Here is a 20,371-nt window from a genome sequence, read left to right as displayed (position 1 = left end):
CGGACATACAGCTGAGGAAACTATACCTCCAGAAACCCTGAACTACTCTTGTCTTTCCTCATGGCTTGAGAGAACTCTAATAACCACCAAGGAGCTCTAACTTATGTGGAAGCCAAGAGTGATCCAGCCCTCTGCATTTTAGTGATGGATTCTAGTGGAAACTATGATTCTTTTTGTCATTTATTTCAGGGCAAAGGGAAACGGTATAATTATGTTGTAATACTGTGAATGAACAAAATGTGGTCTGTGAAAGGCCCAGATACTAAATGGGTTGCCAGATGGAGGGGAAGATGGTAGAGACTGCAGGAGGGCACAGAACTAGCTCACACTGTGGTTTGGAAGCTAGTCAGAATTATGATTCAAAGGACAGCTTCCAGTTATTACTAGTGACACTTTCTAGTGATTTCAAATGCACTGTGAGTGTAGTCTGCCTATAGGGCTACAGCAGGGCACTCACAGGGAGAAAGACTTCTCACCAGTCAAGGTAGAGAATAACTTGACTCATGTGAACCACCACTCAGACAAGTGTGAAGTAGGGAAGGCATGTCTGAAAGAGAATAATGTCTAGAGGCTTAGCAGTAAATGTCAGCCTACTGGCTAAGGACAAGCACTTCGTGTCTCTCATCTTAAATTAGGGCAAGACACTTTGAATTATAGGGATAGGACTGAGAAAAGGATAGGGGACAGCAATTTCATTTGACAGTAACTGAGATTGGGTATATCTATCTACTCTTGTCTTCCAGAGAAGAGAAATCCTGGGAGAACTGGTGACCTGTGATTTCCCTAGCCTGGGGTAGCAAATTTAACTGCCAATGGCTTTTAAGTGGCCAAAACAGTGTGATGTTCCAAGGAGAAACATGCAAACAACTTTGTGTTCTTATTTAGGGTGGTTATATGAAGGAATCTGCACAGGCACCTTGCGAGAAATGGCTTCAAAGAGCCATTAGAAAATGTCTGGGGGGCACCTGAGTGGCTCAGTCGGTTAAGCATCTGACTCAATCTCAGTTCAGGTCTTGGTCTTAGGGTTGTTTGATCCCAGCATTGAGCTACTTAAAATATAAAAAGGTTTTTACTTATTTGACAGAGAGAGAGCATAAGCAGAGGGAATGGCAGAAGGAGAAGGAAAATGGCTGTGCAGGGAGCCTCACATGGGGCTCAATCCCAGGTCCCCAGGATCATGACCTGAGCCAGAGGTAGATGCTTAGATGCTTAACCAACTAAGCCACCTGTGTTTTGTTTTTTGTTTTTTTTTTTTAGGTAGGCTTTTAAAAAGTAGCTTTTCCTTTTCTCTCTGCCATTCCCCCTGCTCGTGCTCTCTCTCTCAAATGAATAAATAAATAAAATCTTTTTAAAAAATAAATTTTCGGGGTATGCCTGGGTGGCTCAGTGGTTGAGCATCTGCCTTTGGCTCAGGGCGTGATCCCAGAGTCCCAGGATTGAGTCCCACATCAGGCTCCCTGCATGGAGACTGCTTCTCCCTCTGCCTATGTCTCTGCCTCTCTCTCTCTCTCTCTCTCTCTCTCTCTTTCTTCTGCCTCATGAATAAATAAATAAAATCTTTAAAAAAAGTTTTTAAAAAATAAAATAAATTTTCTTAAGTCTGGATTTGTTTGGGAGATTTGATTATTTTATTAAAGTCTATTTAAATGGTCTGTCAGTATAACATATCTACCATATAGTGTTTGTATGTGCCTCTATCAACTTTTTTGTAGGAATGCAAGAAATAATATAGTCTTGTTATTAAAAAAAAAAACTCAAATAAAATGGAAGTATACAGATTGGAAGCTAGATGTCTTCAACACCATTTCACCTCTCTGCCTCACCTGATCCTCTTTGGTGGTAGCCACCATCAACATTTGGTATTCTGGGATGCCTGGATGGCTCAATGATTGAACATCTGCTTTTGGCTCAGGTCATGATCCCAGAGTCCTAGGATGGAGTCCTGTATCGGGCTCCCCAGAGGGAGCCTGCTTCTCCCTCTGCATCTCCCTCTCTGCCTCTCATGAATAAGTAAATAAAATCTTAAAAAAAAAAAAATGGTATTCTTCCTTTTTTTTTTTCACCCATCCCCTTAATACTTCAGCATACCCTCCCCACTAAATATCCAGTCCTTGGATATTAGTGACAAGAGTAGCATCAAATAGGATGAAAAGCTTAGAAATCATCCACTGACCAAGTTGGTGCCAATGGTCTTCAGAAAAAAGAAAAGTAGAAAAATGCAAAGGATCATTCCCTTGCGGTGACATGATATACATGCTTTTAGGAGCTAACCCGTTTTACAACCTGAAAACTGCTGGGAGGTTGGCAAAAACTCTTGGAGGAAGAAAGAACCAAATTGATTAACTTTATTATTCTCATGGGAAAGTATTTCTCTAAAATGATTACTTTGTGAGTAATATCAGTCCCAGAAAATTTTCAAAGAAAGTTGTTTCAAAACTATTGTGTCAAAACACACACACACACACACACACACACATACACACAAAACCCCCACACCTATTAAAATATAAAAAACTGTTGTGTTAACAAGGAGATGAAGAGAGTATACATGATTGACATCCATCTTTAGAGAATGAGTAAAGTCTGGGGGAATGTGCTTCTATTACTATACCTGCACTTAAGCTTAGCAGAGGGGCATGAAGCTGTGGGCAGAGATTAGGCTTCTGGGTTGTGTTATCACTGTGGCATTGGTTCAGACAGAAGAATGAAAATTCTAATCCACAGTGGGTTTCCAAACCAATGTATTTGGTAGACCCCCCCCAAAAAAAAATTCCCCTAGAAAATGTACTCTCTGAAAGGCAGGAACCATATTCTGCTGGTCTTCAAAATGTTTTTCTTGGTTTTTCTATTAAGCATTTGCTGAAATTCCCAAGAGGCTGTGAATTGACTATAATGGAGACCGTTTTATTTTCACATCAGAGCGATGGATGACACAGAGTATGGCCTCAGCATGCTTGTGTGTTGCTCAGTCGTTGTCCCTTCTTACTCAGCACCGTTACCACTTAGTAAATGTTTGTATGACCTTAGAACTTAACCTTGAGTTCATTAAAGGGTCCTGAAAACTTCTGAGAGACAGTCAAGGCACTTAGAAGCGTCCACAGCAGTGACAACTGAGATGACAGCTCAGGAGACAGGATTGCCTGGTGGGTACATGCATGGCTCTGTGGTGAGAGATCCTGGACCCCGATCTTGGCTCTGACACATGCTTAGTGATCTTGGTCATGTTACTTAATCTCTTTCTAAGCTTCCGTTTTCTTGTATGTAAAAAATGGTCATACTAGTAATATCTTCCCCCTAGAGTTATTGTGATTGAATAAGACTATGCCTAAAAGCACTTGGTGCGTCACAGATGCTCAATAAATAAAAACATTTTTCCAGGCTTAGCATGAACTTTCTGTTTCTTGTGAAGTTACCAAAACATTTTCAGATGGAAATGTTTTGTGTATGGTGATGTTCTGGAGACTGCTGATACGTAGAGGCAGAGCATAAAGTCTGAAATGTTCATCTTTTTCTAAATGGTTGTTCCATATGTAAAATATGTGAATCGAGTACCATGGTGCCTTGGAGCCTTCCCAGACTCCACTCATAACATCTTCAAGTCTTAAGATCCCATGAGCCACTGTCCTGCTAGGATCAGCCTTCCCCTGGGGAAAGGTCAAGTTCCTAATTTTTTCATTTGTATTCCAGTTTTACACCTGCAGTAGAACTCAAGGAAAAAGGGAAGAAAGGCAAAGCAATACACTTTGCTGAAACTGATGGTCCAGCTGCAGACAGGTATCTTCCAAACTATGGCAGTGCTGCTGACAGCTCCTCTCAGCAGAATGGCTCAACTTTTCACAAACTCTAAGAAAATATCATACCATTATCTGAGGTTGATGTGCAGATACCCATTAAGGAGAGAACATGCACTATTTCTCAATCATGGGAGGCAGTAACAGTAGTCCCTGCAAATGTATCCCTGTGATAACCTGGCTCATAGCAAATGTTCAACATTTTATATGTTTTTTAAAATCTGAAAATGGTAGCTACACCATAGAGTACCTAAGTAGATGATTAATAGATTATTTAAATGCTCTGTTTTAGATGGAATTGGTATTTACATTTTATGTCAGGCAGTGTACATTTCTCCTACCCCTAGCATGGTAAATATAATGTTTAATACAAGGCATTCCAAAATTCTCCTACATTAAACAAAACCCATTTTTGGGTTTTGACACTCAGGCTCTCTTTATCGTAAAAGCTTCATGTACCTCAGGATCAATTAAATGCAACTGAAACCTTTCAAAGCCCTACCAGAGACCATTCTATTCCAAAACAGGTTGACAGATAAAAAATTTGCTTCAAGAGATGATAAGTCACCTAAAGCCTTAGGAAAACAGGTCAGCAGGGCAATGTGATGCTACATGATGCTAAATGTGAGTAACTGTTTCGTTATCACATATGCTATCTGGGGTGAGCCTCTGAGGCAGCCCTTTGTCCCTCTCTTCAATTGGCCATCTTCTCTCCTTTCAGTTGTTGCTTTGTTTTTGCTACAAGATACTGAGATGCAGTGGATCTGTTCTTTTACAATATTTATGAGGTATGTAATGCTCCTGAGACATTTTAGATGTTTTATCCTTAATTTGAATTGCAACTGATAAATGATGATAAATATGTTTTTTGGAGATAGGACATGGGGCAGGCTTTATGCAAGCCATCCCCTCAGGACTCAGTCTCAAAGACTGAGACCAAAGACAGGAAGCCATAAGTCACAGGAGCCCAAAATGAAGTCCTAGGGCAAGGAGTATGGAGAGCACATTGTCAAAGTCCCAGAAAGACTACATTATCTTTGTAAACAGTAGAGGGTATTGATGAAGTTTTGGAATATAAGTGAGGTTTGGACCTGACGATCAAGAAAGAATTCTTGAAACATTTTGGAATATAGGTGAGGTCTGGAGCTGACAACCAAGAAGTAATTCTTGAGGTGTCTTTGGTGCAAAATGGTGGTTTTATTAAAATACAGGGACAGGACCCATAGGCAGGAAGAACTGCTGCCCTGGGCCTGTGAGGGGTGACTGATTATATACCTTGGAGTTGGGAGGGCTTTGAGGATAGTGTACTCTCTAAGGAATTTTGGAAGCAAGGTTCCAGGACCTTGAGGGGGCTAGCTGTTGTTGGGAAAAGATCACTTATTACCATCTAATAAAACCTGAGTCATGAGACCCTTCAGATGTATATCATAAGATGTATATTGGTGGGTCATGTGCTTGGAGGATGATTGCCAACACCTATCTTGGGGGTTTAGCGATAAAGGGAAATTTTTAAAGGAATTTTTATGTTAAAGCAGACTTATAGGCTCCTGGGGGTTGGGCTAAGATTGCCTTCTGCCCTTAGCAAAGTACGAACATCAAGGCAGTTGAGTCCTTAGAGGAATGCCCCTTTGCCTGTTTCAAGGACTTGTCAATGTGCTGCCCCAAGCTTGTGCCTTGTCCTTAGCTAGCTCTCTGTTCACCCATCAAGTATATTCATTTACTGAAGATCAGTTTTCTCCATGTTGGAGCCCCAGCAAGTACTAGGTGTATGACTCTACCAGGGCAACTTCTTGCCCTTTCTAAGCCTATTTCTTCAGATAGAAAATTAGAAGTAATCGTGACTCCATACGCAGGTGGGTGGAAGGGGCTCCTCATGTTGCCACACTTGTGAGTACTCAGTGAGAACTGGGTACGCAACCATTGGCAGCCCTCCCAAATTCCCTCAGTGTTCAGCAAAGGCTGCTTGTGGCAAACACCTGAAGCTTTATTCCACAGCAGGAGCACACTCAGCCTGACTACAAGGCAAGCTGGAAGCACCAGTGAGTCAGTGTTCCAGAAGCAGCCTTCCATCTGGATTGTGCTAGACAGAGAGTTGGTACAAAAATATCCCAATTTTCACCTGTCGAGATAACTCTGAGAAGCTTTCTGAACTGTCTCCCAGAGTACCCCCCCCACCTCAGGACTGAACTATGTTTGTCCACAGGGATAATGAATGAACTTGTTAACGCCCACTTTGTGGGCTTCCTTCTCTTCCCTAACTTTCTCACCCTGCTACTGATGTTTCCTGTGAGCACTTTCCAAGTAAACTACTTATTCTCACATCTTTGTCTCAGAGTCTGTCTCTGGGAGAACCCAACCCAGGACAGGTAGTTATGAACATTATGGGGGGGAAAAACCTACAATGCTTATCTTCATCCAGTTGTCAAGGGATGGTTGAAGAAAGAATGCCAGTTAAGAATTTGCATTTGCTAGATAGGAAGCAGCAAAAATCTTGTGAGGATAGTTAGAAAGAAGGCAAAGGCTTCTAGTTTTATTTATTTATTTTTAAAAGATTTTATTTATTTATTCATGAGAGACACAGAAAGAGAGTGGCAGAGACACAGGCAGAGGGAGAAGCAGGCTCCATGCAAGGAGCTTGATACGGAGCTTGATCCTGGGGCTTTAGGATCATGCCCTGAGCCAAAGGCACATGCTCAACCTCTGAGCCATCCAGGTGTCCCAAAGCTTCTAGTTTTAGAACAAATGAGATGGGATTGTGAATCAGTGCAACCTTTTCCTAGAGCAAAGCTATGAAACTTTAATATGCTCTCCGCCATGCCCTACAAACCTCACTCCTAGGAAGTTACTCAGAGATGTGGCCATAAGGATAATTACTGCAGCCATGTCAATAACATTTTTAAGAGACCTACATACTCATCAATAGAGAACTAGTTAAATAAATTATGATCTAGAATACTTTACCCAGCTTTTAAAAGAATGAGAAAAATCGATACACAGTATCATATATCGATACATAGTACCATGCTAAGCAGGTAAGTGACAAAACCAAGTTGCAGGGACGCAGGGGTGGCTCAGTGGTTGGGCATCTGCTCAGGGCGTGATCCTGGGGTCCTGGAATCGAGTCCCACATCAGGCTCTCTACAAAGAGCCTGCTACTCCCTCCACCTGTGTCTCTGCCTCTCCGTGTGTGTGTCTCTCATGAATAAATAAATAAAATCTTAAAAAAAAGCAAGTTGCAAAGACTTGTGTATAGCATTATCTTCCTTGTTACCAAAGAAAATTTTAAGCCATATATTCATGTACATGTCTGTGCGTTGGTGAGGGAGGACCTTCTGGGTAATTGTCTGTACTTTGGAAAGTTTAGAAAAGATTCATTCCACTCTTAGCAGTGGCTACCACTTGGAAGTAGAATGGTAGCAAAGGAGTGAGAGGACTTTTTACCTTACATATTTGTAACATTTTTTAAACAATGTGAAATATTATTTAATGAAAACAAAAATTTAAACTAATTGATAGGCAAAACTATAATTTAGTGTGTGACATCCCAAGAAGTTTGGTCATAAAAATCAGATTTCTTACGTCTTCAATAGTACAGTAGATAGTTATGTTTGAAATATGTTTATACTGTATGTTTAATGTTGGAAATGTGTTTATACTATGTTTTATGTTTGAAATATATACTATATATTAACTAATTAGAATTTAAATATTTGAAAAAATATGTTAGAATTCCTTTCTTTCTTCTTCTTTTTTTTTTTTTTTTTAACTCTCCCCACAGGAATAAGAATCTTGACAATTTCCTCATGGCATTATTATACTATTTATCTCATTACTTGGAAAAAAACTCACTGGAAAAACAACCCAAAAGCTATATGGTGTAAGTAGGATTTTGTAGTGCACTTTAAAATTTTATCATTGGCAATATTAAAACTAAGGTAAAGAGATGATGGAAATTTTTTAATTTTTGGAGTATACTAAAACGTTTTACATGGGAGGAGTTCTTCAGTTTTTAAAACTCACTGAATAATTCAAATGATTATTCTAGCAACAAAATATTCCAGATAATGTAGACCAGCACTGCCCAGTAGAAATATAATGAGAGCCACATATGTAACTTAAAATTTAATATAAAAGTGAAATTAAATTTTTAAGATTTTATTTATTTATTCATGAGAGACAGAATGACGCAGAGACACAGGCAGAGGGAGAAGCAGGCTCCATGCAGGGAGCCCGATGTGGGACTCGATCCCGAGTCTCCAGGATCAGGCCCTGGGCTGGAGGCGGTGCTAAACTGCTGAACCACTCAGGCTGCCCCTGAAATTAATTTTAATAACATATTTTATTTAATGTAATGACTCAAAAATGTTATTGCAACATGTAGTCAAATATTAGAAGATTAGTGATGACATACTTTACTTTTTTTTGTAGTAAGTGTTTGAAATCTGATATCAATATTATACTTACAATATACACCAATTTAGACTAACCAGTTAGTGCTCAGTAGCCACAGGTGGCTCATGGCTACCATATCTGACAGTGCAGATATAGATATTGGTTCTGTGCTTTTTATGCTTATGAAATTCTTGCTAGGGCTTTTGTAAGCATCTAATGAAAAAAACTAAGAATGAAAAAATTAATAGATATGACCAAAATGTTATTCCATAACACAGAAGAAAACAAGATTTCTTAGCCTACATAGGAAGAATTTAACTGCTTTAGGCAGAGGTGACTCAGCTTTACAGGGCAAGAATCTGGGAACTTGGGAGGCCAGAGCAGAACAATGCCTCTCAGCCTTGGTGACCTTTTGCAAGCCATGGAACTTTCCAAGTGCCTAGGCTGCCCTCCCCAGTATGTGTGGAACCAACCCAATGATTTAACTGTTAGGAATGCTGTTCGAGTCATCAATTTGTTGCTATGGGATGTTTTTAAAATGCAAAATCCTTGTGTACAACCAAGCAGTTTGAAAAGCATTTTATGGATAGATTAATGTATCTGGGCAGCAGTTCTGTAAAGAACTAGATAAATAATTCAAACACTGTTGCTCCAGTGAAGCCATCATAATATATCGTATCTGTGCTATTTCTGGGCACAACAGAGCAGCCGGAGATTGTGAAGTGTTGTTTCTATGGTGGCAAGCAAAAGGGCTCAGCCAGCTGGAGGCTCACGAGGTTTAAGGAGTCTTCATCCCCAAAAGAACTTAGACTTTTGGCAGCACGTGAGTTTATATTTTATGTGGCATTTTCTAATTCTGGGGGTTAGTGCTAATTTAGCAGACATTTGTTTCATTTCATAATTTATTGGAATATGTAACAGAGAAAAAACGTTTCTTAGTTGTTTTTGAAACCCACAAAAGCTTATTAGAGCTTAATGGTATAAGGTGGACTTTCTTAGAAGGAATCAGTTACAGAATAAGAGAATAATCCAAGCCTTAAAATGATTGGTGATTCTAAGATACATAAAATAATTTTTCACTTTGGGCTTCCAGTAGTCCGCTTACTTATTATAATAGAAATAAATATGGATTATATTGAGATATCTGAACTTAAATAACTTTGAGGAAAAAAATCGATTTTAATCAAACAATTGAGGTGTAACAGGGATAATAGTATCTACTTTACAGTGTTCCCATCCAGATTAGATGAGATAGGGCATATTTATCTTAACCCAGAGGTTGCCACTTGAAAGGAAAGCCTACAACCTGTGAGAGGAGAGCTGAGAGGGGTACAGAGGTACCCCTGCTGTGATTTTAGATGATTAAAAGCCCCAATGCCAGATGGAGCCTTACCCCCATTTTACAAATGAAGAAGCTAAGGCTCAGAGAGGTTAAGGAGCTGGCTGGAGGTGACTTACTTGGTTGGTGGGGGAGCTGAGATGGGAGCCCAGATCTATCTAACTCCCATGCCTACGCCTAAGCCACTGTGCAGCGTGTCCACCCTTACCAATCAGCGAAACTCTATTATACAGAATTTCTCCATTTGTATTTAGGATCTGTAGTTTCTGTATGAAGGTAAAATTATGCAGTTTTAAAACATCATATCAGGAGCACCTGGGTGGCTCAGTCAGTTAAGTGTCTGCCTTTGGCTCAGGTCATGATCCCAGGGTTCTGGGATCAAGCCCTGAGTCTCATTGGGCTCCCTGCTCAGTGGGGAGTCTGCTTCTTCCTCTGCCCACCCCCCTCCTACCTCACCCCTCCACTCATTCTCTCTCTCTTGCTATCTCAAATAAATGAATAAAATCTTTTAAAAAATGTCATAGCATAAGTATTTTTCAAGGTATTACAATCTTCATAGATTATAATTTTTAGTGGGGGCATGGTTTCCATCAAGCTAATGTGTGTTATTGACTGATTGACTCATCTATTAAGAGGCAGTATAGTACATATGGTGGTTGAGGGTATGGACTTTGGTGCTGGAATAAATCCTATGGAGATTCTTATGTTAATAAATGTTGAGTCCTTAAACAGTACCTGGCTGTATTACCACAGCTGGCATTACTACTTTTCCACCTCCATTTTATATAGTTTTGGGAGTTGCCAGTTTTCCTGATAGACAGGTAATAATTGAATATTATTGAATATTTCATGCATTAGATTTCCCCCTTAATTTTGGATTTTTTTTTTAAGAAGGATACATTTCGGGGATCCCTGGGTGGCTCAGCAGTTTAGCGCCTGCCTTCGGCCCAGGGCGTGATCCTGAAGCCACGGGATCGAGTCCCGCATTGGGCTCCCTCCATGGAGACTGCTTCTCTCTCTGTCAGTGTCTCTCATGAATAAATAAATAAAATCTTTAAAAAAATAAAGTACCTACAATAAAAAATTTTTTTAAAAAAAAGGAAGGATACATTTCCAGGAGAGATTATTGGGCTCAAATTTATGATCAATTTATGGCACTTGAAATTATTATCAGTTTTTTTTACCAAAGGATTATACTTGTTTTATTTATTTATTTATTTTTTTATTTTTATTTTTTTATTTTTATTTTTTATTTATGATAGTCACACACAGAGAGAGAGAGAGAGGCAGAGACACAGGCAGAGGGAGAAGCAGGCTCCATGCACTGGGAGCCTGATGTGGGATTCGATCCCGGGTCTCCAGGATCGCGCCCTGGGCCAAAGGCAGGCGCCAAACCGCTGCGCCACCCAGGGATCCCTATTTATTTTTTTAAAGATTTTATTTATTTATTCATGAAAGACACACAGAGAGAGGTAGAGACACAGGCAGAGGAGAAGCAGGCTCCATGCAGGGAGCCCGACATTGGCCTTGATCCCAGGACTCCAGGATCACACCCTGGGCCAAAGGCAGGCGCTAAACCACTGAGCCACCCAGGGATTCCCCAGATTATACTTGTTTTAAATGCCAGCCTCTACCCAGACCTACTGAATCAGGATCTTGGAGAAGGATGGCATTAGGAATCTACTTTTAGTGAATATCCCAGGTGATTCTTTTTTTTTTTTTTTTAAGATTTTATTTTATTTATTTATTTATGAGAGAGAGAGAGAGAGAGAGAGAGAGAGAGAGAGAGAGAGACGCAGGCTCCATGCAGGGAACCCAATGTGGGACTCGATCCCAGGACTCCGGGATCACGCTGCGAGCCAAAAGGCAGGCGCCAAACCGGGATCCCCTCCCAGGTGATTCTTAAGTATATCTGAGCTTAGGAACTATTGGCCTACAATAGCCAAACTGTGGAAGGAGCCTCGGTGTCCATGAAAGATGAATGGATAAAGAAGATGTGGTTTATGTATACAATGGAATATTACTCAGCCATTAGAAACGACAAATACCCACCATTTGCTTCAACGTGGATGGAACTGGAGGGTATTATGCTGAGTGAAGTAAGTCAATCAGAGAAGGACAAACATTATATGTTCTCATTCATTTGGGGAATATAAATAATAATGAAAGGGAATATAAGGGAAGGGAGAAGAAATGATTGGGAAATATCAGAAAGGGAGACAGAACATAAAGACTCCTAACTCTGGGAAACGAACTAGGGGTGGTGGAAGGGGAGGAGGGTAGGGGGTGGGGGTGAATGGGTGACGGGCACTGACGGGGGCACTTGACGGGATGAGCACTGGGTGTTATTCTGTATGTTGGTAAATTGAACACCAATAAAAAATAAATTTATTTTAAAAAAAAGGAACTATTGGCCTAAAAATTTCAAGGCATTTTTTTTATTATTTTGTTTTCAATAGCAATATTAGCTATTGGCAGCTCTGGTAAAGTAGGAGTGAAGGGTAAGAGAGGGTGGCAGCTGCTGAAGGAAACAGGGAGGTAGGCATAGTGATGGCCATTGGGGTGCAGGTAGGTGTAGGTGTTTGGATTATATGAAATATGGGCATTTAAAGTTGGAACTCACCTTATTCCAGAAACTCATCTTATTTCAGTGACTCACAAGCCTTCTCACCACATGTGATAACAATTTGTGTTTTTAAATATCTCTATTATCCTTAAACCCCTTCCTCCACTACATATCCTCATGTGGTCTGTCTAGTGGTTAACATCAAAAAGGGCAGTAATTTGTCCCTGTTGTTTAAGAGTGCATTTCATTGGGTTTAAATCTTTTTGAAAATTAAAAGGCAGATAAAAAGACAGTGACACTTCACTTTTCAATAGCAATCACTGAAATGTATTGTTAACAATATTGTTTCCTACTATATTGTACTGCAAAAACTCTAAAATTAGGCTCCAGATACACTGTAACCTATGAAAAGGCTGTCTTTTGGAAAGTTCATTTGCAATTCAATTGGAACTTCAGTGTTTGCACAGGGAAGCAAGTTTATTATAATTGATGCCAGGCACGCCGCTGGTGGCTCCATAGACTTTGGCTCAGGTTGTGATCCCAGGTTCCTGGGATTGAGACTTGCATCAGGCTCCTTGCTTAGCAGAGAGGCTGCTTCTCCCTCTCCCTCTGCCTGCTGCTCCCCCTGCTTGTGCGCTCTCTGTGTGTCAAATAAATGAATGAATATCTTTTTTTAAATTTTTATTTATTTATTCATGATAGTCACAGAGAAAGAGAGAGACGCAGAGACACAGGCAGAGGGAGAAGCAGGCTCCATGCACCGGGAGCCCGACGTGGGACTCGATCCCGGGTCTCCAGGATCGCGCCCCGGGCCAAAGGCAGGCACTAAACCACTGCGCCACCCAGGGATCCCCTGAATGAATAAATATCTTAAAAAAAAAAAAAAATATATATATATATATATATATATATATATATACATATATACATATATATATATATATATACCAAAGTTCCCAGAGTCGTGGCCCACCCATGCTTGTCAGCAAACACAGAACTGAGAATAAAGAAGCATTGAGTAGTTCAAACATTGAGCCTTCAACCTTAGTAGTAATATCAGAAATTTAGGAGAAGCTGAAGGGGAAGTCTCCATAGCTCAACAGAACAGCAGGAAAATGGGCTGCTAGGTACCTCAGAAACCAGTATAGGTAATTTGTTAGTTGAGTTGTTCTATATAAATTAGGGCTGCCTGTATGTAAAATGAAGGATACATACTCTAAAGAATATTAAAAAGTGGAAATTCACCATAAACTTGAGATGCTGATTACAATAACTATCAAAGGGCTTGGAGACCCTCCCTCTGCCATAGCTCAAATCAAATAAACAGAAGGATAAGTGAGATGTGTTGACTCACTTGCATTTTTTTCAAAATAGTTTACATTTCTGACTTTTTGCTAATAAATACTGACATTTGCCCAAATTAATTCAAAGGATCACTTTCTTTTCAGGGGCCTCGTAGAGAAAAAAGAGATGGAATTGGTTATAAATAAGTTAGAAGCAGCACAAAATACTTAGCACAGAAGTACTGCATCCTTGTCCTGGGCTTGGCTATGCCTGACAAACATCATATGTGCTGTGGAAAGTAAGTGCACACTTATTATTTCATGAGATCTTCACTTGTTTATTTTTTCATATCCTTAAGATCCTTAAATTTGAATTTTGGTGCCCTTGTGAAAGTTTTCTTTTTTGTTGTACAGAATCAATGGACTCACGTGAGACTCTGCCTCAAATACATGTGTCTTGTTTGAGAAAGCCAAGTTTGGGAAGAATCCCAGAATCCACATTGCTTAGGTTAAAAAGACTCTTCTCTAAGGGTATATTGGCTCAGTGGAATCTTGCTCTCAACCTGGAAGTCTTCCTGCTATGGACCAGGGTCCCATGGCTACTGCAGGCAGGAGGCCTGGTGATGAGCAGTGGTGAAGGGGACATTGGGTGTGTCCCCTGCCCTTCTGCCTCTCATTTTGCAGCAACAATAGCTGTGGGTACGTGCTAGTAAGGTGGGGGTTATATGATGACATTGTTTATGGGGAGATAATCTTTCCCTTAGAATCACAGTTTAGGGGCAGCCCCGGTGGCGCAGCGGTTTAGCGCCGCCTGCAGCCCGGGCTCTGATCCTGGAGGCCCGGAATCGAGTCCCGCATCCGGCTCACCGCATGGAGCCTGCTTTTCCCTCTGCCTGTGTCTCTGCCTGTCTCTCTCTCTCTCTCTCTCTCTCTCTCTCTCAATGAATCAATCAATCAATCAATCAATCTTAAAAAAAAAAAAAAAGAATCACAGTGTAGGGCAGCCCCAGTGGCTCAGCCATTTAGCGCCACCTTCAGCCCAGGGCCTGATCCTGGAGACCCGGAATCGAGTCCCACATCCGGCTCCCCGCATGGAGCCTGCTTCTCCCTCTGCCTGTGTCTCTGCCTCTCCCTCTCTGTGTGTCTCTCATGAATAAGTAAATAAAATATTAAAAAAGAATGACAGTTTATATATTACTATAATTTAAATGTAAGTGTCTCATGGGGCATCTGGCTGGCTCAGTAGAGCACCCATCTCTTGATCTCTGGATTGTGAGTCTGAGTTCCACATTTGGTGTAGAGATTACTTAAAATCTTTTTTTTAATTGTCTTATCACAGGACAATTTTTTAAAATTGTTTTATCACAGTAGGCTCAGGAGCCACACCATTGCCAGAACTCTTATTTTTAACTTTATAGGAAAAAACCAGAATTCATGGTTTCTATCCACATTCCCCACATTTTCAAAATACAGGTATTTCTGTATGCTTTATGTTCTATATTTTCTTTGTACTTTATTCTGTTATTCTGTTTACATAGTTTCACCTACCACTTTGACTAGCAACTATAGTTATTCTATTGTGTAATATACTAGTTTGCTTCACTATCCCTTCTGTGCATGCTTATGTGGTTTCAGTTTTTCTGCTTCATTATATTTCTGCATTGGATATCTTTATATAAATTACTCTATTTGGGCTGCTTACTTATGGCTTATTACCCAAATATATTTACTTAGAAGGCATCAGTAGTTTTTTAGCTCTTGTTACATATTGCCAGATCATTCTCCAAAAAGGTTAAAACATTTTGTATCACATCAGCAGTAAGCATACCTAGCTCTATTAGTTTAATATTTTTGATAGCTTAAAACTTAAAAAAAGAGCTTAAAGCTATTTTATTTGATTTTGAATATTTTTCATGTCTGTGGGGTCTGTGCTCTTTTTCTGTATAAAATAATTTATTGCTTGTTTTTTATATTAATATTATGAATTATTAAAGTTAATTACTGCCTCTTCTGGTTTTAACCATTATCAGAAAGTGAGTATTTATATAATTTATGTTTCATATAGCAAGACTTGGCCATTTTTTTCTAGTTTTTTGCTTTTGTTTTGATGTTTATGTTTTTGCATATTATGACAATGTTAAAAATCTATATTTGAACATTTCTACTTTGTTTCTGATGCTATTCAATAGTCATACAAGTTCATCATCAGCTTTACAGTTTCCTCTTCAATGACTGGTAAAATAACTTTTTCTCAGGGGCACCTAGGTGACCTAATTGGTTAAGCGTACTAATCTTGATTTCAGCTCATGTCATGATCTCACGATTATGAGATCAAGTTCTGTGTTGGGCTCCTAGCTGGGTGTGGAGCCTGCTTGGGATTCTCTCTCCCCTGCTCTGCTCTTCCCCGCCCTTAAAAAAATTACTTTTTCTCAATATTACTCTAATTTATTCTGGCTTCAAATTGAGAAAACTAGAATTTGAGGTTTGTATTAGCTCTGGCTGCCATAACAAATTACCAGAGACTGAATGGCTTAAACAACAGAAATTTATTTTCTCATAGTTCTGAAGCCTGGAAGTGAGAGATCAGGAAGCCAGCATTGTTGAGTTCTTGTGAGGGCTCTCTTCCTGGCTTTGCAGACAGCCGCCTTCTCCCTGGGTCCCTCCATGATGGAAAGAGAAAGCCTTAGTCTGTCTTTCTGTTTTGTTTTTGTTTTTAAGATTTTATTTATTTATTTGAGGGAGAACCAAAGCAAGAGAGATCAGAGAGGAGAGGGAGAAACACATTTGCTGATGACTGGAGAGCCCCATGTGGGGCTCAATCCCAGGACTTTGAGATCATGACCTGAGCCAAAGAGGCTTAACCGAATCATCCAGGTGCCCCTCTCTGTTCCTAAAAGGACACTAATCCCATCATGGTGGCTCCACCCTCATGACCTCATCTGAACCTAATTACCTCCTAAAGACCCCACCTTAAAATGTTACAACCATGATAGTTGTTAAGGCCTCAACATATGAATTTGGGATGGCTGGGGGGAGGGCCACAAACCTTCTATCCACAACAAGGTTAAAAAACCCTACTCTAAAACAAACAAAACCCGAAAAACACCTACTCTAATAATCATATTGAATAATCAATATGAATAATCATATTGGCAATATCTAATGTTTAATCTTTTTTTAAAAGATTTTATTTATTCATGAGAGACACACACAGAGAGAGAGACAGGCACAGAGACAGGCAGAGGGAGAAGCAGGCTCCATTCCATACAGGGAGCCTGACTCGATCCCAGGTTGCCAGGACCACATCCTGGGCTGAAGGCCGCACTAAACCCCTGAGCCACCCGGGCTACCCTAATGTTTAATCTTTAAAGATTTTTATTTTTAAGTAATCTCTGCACCCAATATGAGGCTTGAATTCACAACCCTGAGATTAAGAGTTGTATGTTTTATGAACTGAGCCAGCCAGGTGCCCCTTAATGTTTAAAGCACGTGTGCAGAGGTGCCTCATGATCTCAGGGTCTGTGGGATCCAGCTACCTTGGGCTCAGCAGGGAGTCTGCTGGAGATTCTTTCCCTTTCTACCTCTTGCTCGTGCACACTCTGTTTCTCTCTCTCTCAAATAAATAAATCTTTTAAAAATTAAAAAAATAGGGGGATCCCTGGGTGGCTCAGCGATTTGGTGCCTGCCTTCGGCCCAGGGCATCATCCTGGAGTCCCGGGATCAAGTCCCACATCAGGTTCCCAGCACGGAGCCTGCTTCTCCCTCTGCCTGTGTCTCTGCCTCTCTCTCTCTCTCTCTCTCTCTCTCATAAATAAATAAAATCTTTAAAAAAATAAAAATAAAAAATTAAAATTAAAAAAAATAAAAGCACATGTGCAGTGCAGACTAATTTTGAGATTAAAAATACCCAAACTAGGGATGCCTGGGTGGCTCAGTGGTTGAGCATCTGCGTTTGGCTCAGGGTATGATCCCGGAGTCCTGGGATAGAGTCCCACATCAGGCTCCCTGCATAGAGCCTGCTTCTCACTCTGCCTATGTCTCTGCCTCTCTCTGTGTGTGTGTCTTTCATGAGTAAATAAATAAAATCTTTTTAAAAAATACCCAGACTATAAATAATTGTCTCATAACTAAAAATTTTTTATTGTATCTTTTAGTTCTCTAGATATAGACCCTCACATTATTATACTTTTATTTTTTTATTTTTTTTAAAGATTTTATTTATTTATTCATGAGAGACACAGAGAGAGAGAGAGAGAGAGGCAGAGACACAGGCAGAGGGAGAAGCAGGCTCCATGCAAGGAGCCCAACATGGGACTCGATTCCGGGTCCCCAGGATCGCACCCTGGGCTGCAGGCAGCGCTAAACCGCTGCGCCACCGGGGCTGCCCACATTATTATACTTTTAATGGTAAATTTTTATTACAATGTAATTTTTATACAAATTTTTAAAGAACTCTGTTTGAAAGATACTGACTGCTTCAGTTTAGCACTGGCTCATCTCCAAGAGGTGCTGGTCTTTTTTGCTGTTGTAAGCAACATCACAAGCTTTTCTCCTGCCTATTGGAAAATAGTTTGGAAAAGAATGGGTTTAGAGCTCACCACCCACCATTCACATAACAAATTCCATTCAGGTCAAAAAAGCCAAAGGATATCAAGGAAAACAGATTACAGCATGTTTTGCCAATAAAAGTTGTTAATTGGCCATGGGTGTTGATTATGTTCTTGAAAGGAGTTTATATTGTTCTTTTGGCTATTTTTATCTAGAAGATGAGGACAGTTTTGCCAGTTATGTGATTACCTGATTCTAACATATCATTATTTTACTTAATGTGAGTAAGCTAATGTTCTCATGAGAACATTCTTGTGTATTTTCTGACTTTTCTCTCTAATATATCTATGCTTAATATTGGACTAGGACACCTTATGTTATTTGTCTCTAGATTTAAATTAGAGATTTCAGAAGACCCAGCAATTTGGGGGCTGTTAATTTAGCGTTTTCATGTTTCTTGAGAAGTAGGAGGACATGCCTTTCTATTCTAAATACATCTGTAAAATCCTAATATTGTAAAGCTTTGGCACGATTTTGATGAGCGCGTTCAAGTAAAAGATCTCTGTGTTTTCCAAAATAGATAAGAAGCCCCCTTGATGGCACTTGCCATTGAATTAGATCTATTTTTTGGTTACAGCCAATTCAGGCTCCACCCCCACCTCTACTCTAGGATTTCTATCCTCTTCTTTGCTCTCAATGCTAGCTGTCACCTGATGGGGACCAGAAAAGCTGGCATGGGGATGACCATACAGAGAAAAGGATCTCTTTGAAGCTCAGATTTATAAATCATCCTTAAACCTTAAACCCCATTTCCCACCCCCACCCTCCCAGTCCCAATCAATGATACCTCTTTCCCGGCCCCCAAACACTTTCCTTTGATAGTCTCTTCCTTTGTGCAGAGTAGGCCTTGACCTTCATTTAAACCTGATTTAAGGGCAGCCTGGGTGGCTCAGCATTTTAGCGCCGCCTTCAGCCCAGGGCCTGATCCTGGAGACCGGGGATCGAGTCCCATGTGCTGCTCCCTGCATGGAGCCTGCTTCTACCTCTGCCTGTGTCTCTGCCTCTCTCTCTCTCTCTCTCTCTCTCTCTCTGTGTGTCTCTCATGAATAAATAAAATAAAATTTAAAAAAAAACTGATTTAAGGAACACTACCTTTTTTCCCTCAGGAGCAGGACCCTATGGGCCTGGCCCTAGGCATTTTCTCCCCCCAGGAATGACTAAAATATGATACACTTTCTTTGTGTTGATTTAGAGCTAAGATCTAATGTAGCAAGAAGGAACAAGAAAGCATTGCAACAGGCCAACAAAAATCTCTGGGTTTACCACCAGACTGGCTTTCCCCCCTTTTCTTTAGAGTTTGCCCTCACAAGTGAAATGTACAGCATTTTTGCTGACTAGCATAGTAGCTGCTTGCCACATGTGGCTATTGAGCACTTGGATTGTAGCTGGCCCATATTTAAATGTGCTATAAATGTAAAATATACAGTATACAAACAAGCTTACAAATGAATAAAATACGTCATTAATCATTCTAAAATATTGATTACATATTAAAATGATAATATTTCAGGGTTTGGATGCAATAAATATTAAAATTAATTTTGCCAGTTTCTTTTTACTGTGGCTATCAGAAATTTTTAAATTACATTTGTATTAAATTTCTATTGGATTTTGCTATTATAAAGCCTTTTTCAATTTGTGGAGGATATGGAGTGTTTAAATTTGTTATTTATGCTCTGTAAAATTTTAAATTTATAATCAGTTAATAATTATGATGTACTTAATTTAAAAATTATACAATAAATTTAAAAAGAAGACAAATGACTCAGAATTCACCAAGAGATGAATTTAAACTAGGAGTTAAACTAGGAGTTTCCCAAATGTGCTCATTCTCTGCCTCCATTTCCTGGACTCATTTCAGGTTCACATGTGCAGCTAAGTCAGACTGGTAAGAAGAAATCCACTACATTCTGTACTTGATTTCTGTGGGATAGGCTCCATCAATTTGCTTTGGACTTTAAGGGGAGAAAGAAGTCCCAGTTTTATGGCAACTTGAGGGGGAGGGGAAGAGGTTCATGGTAGCTTCTCTTCTAATGTTTAAAAAGAGAAGAAGAGGGGCAACCAACTGGCTCAGTCAGAAGAGCATGCAACTCTTGATCTCAAGGTCATGAGTTGAAGCCCCATGTTAGGTGTAGAGATTACTTAGGAGAGAGAGAGAGGAGTACCCAGGTGGCTTAGTCAGTTTAAGCATCTGACTCTTGATTTCGGCTCAGATCATAATGTCAGGATCGTGAGATCAAGCCCCAGATGGGCTTTGCACTGGGCATGGAGCTTGCTTAAGATTCTTTCTCCCCTTCTCCCTCTGCTCACCCATACCCCTGTGCATTTGCTCACTCCCTGTCTCTAAAAAAAGAGAGAGAGGGCAGCCCCTGTGGCGCAGCGGTTTAGCGCC

The 20,371-nt window shown here is 40.1% G+C and overlaps 1 protein-coding gene across 1 annotated transcript in view; it reads left to right on the top strand.

Annotated features, from left to right (window-relative positions):
* Window positions 1-20,371, top strand: part of PPP1R36 (protein phosphatase 1 regulatory subunit 36) — a 32,608-nt gene that overhangs the window by 8,064 nt on the left and 4,173 nt on the right. Inside the window, 8 exon segments of the mRNA XM_055303716.1 lie at window positions 190-203; window positions 3,688-3,774; window positions 4,319-4,368; window positions 4,371-4,415; window positions 4,513-4,579; window positions 7,570-7,668; window positions 13,537-13,592; window positions 13,595-13,670. Of these exon segments, the coding sequence (XP_055159691.1) occupies window positions 190-203; window positions 3,688-3,774; window positions 4,319-4,368; window positions 4,371-4,415; window positions 4,513-4,579; window positions 7,570-7,668; window positions 13,537-13,592; window positions 13,595-13,670 (494 nt within the window).

The sequence above is a fragment of the Nyctereutes procyonoides genome, unplaced genomic scaffold (genome assembly GCF_905146905.1).
Source record: "Nyctereutes procyonoides isolate TBG_1078 unplaced genomic scaffold, NYPRO_anot_genome, whole genome shotgun sequence".
Taxonomy (NCBI): Eukaryota; Metazoa; Chordata; class Mammalia; order Carnivora; family Canidae; genus Nyctereutes; species Nyctereutes procyonoides.
This window is presented reverse-complemented; position numbering and strand designations above follow the sequence as displayed.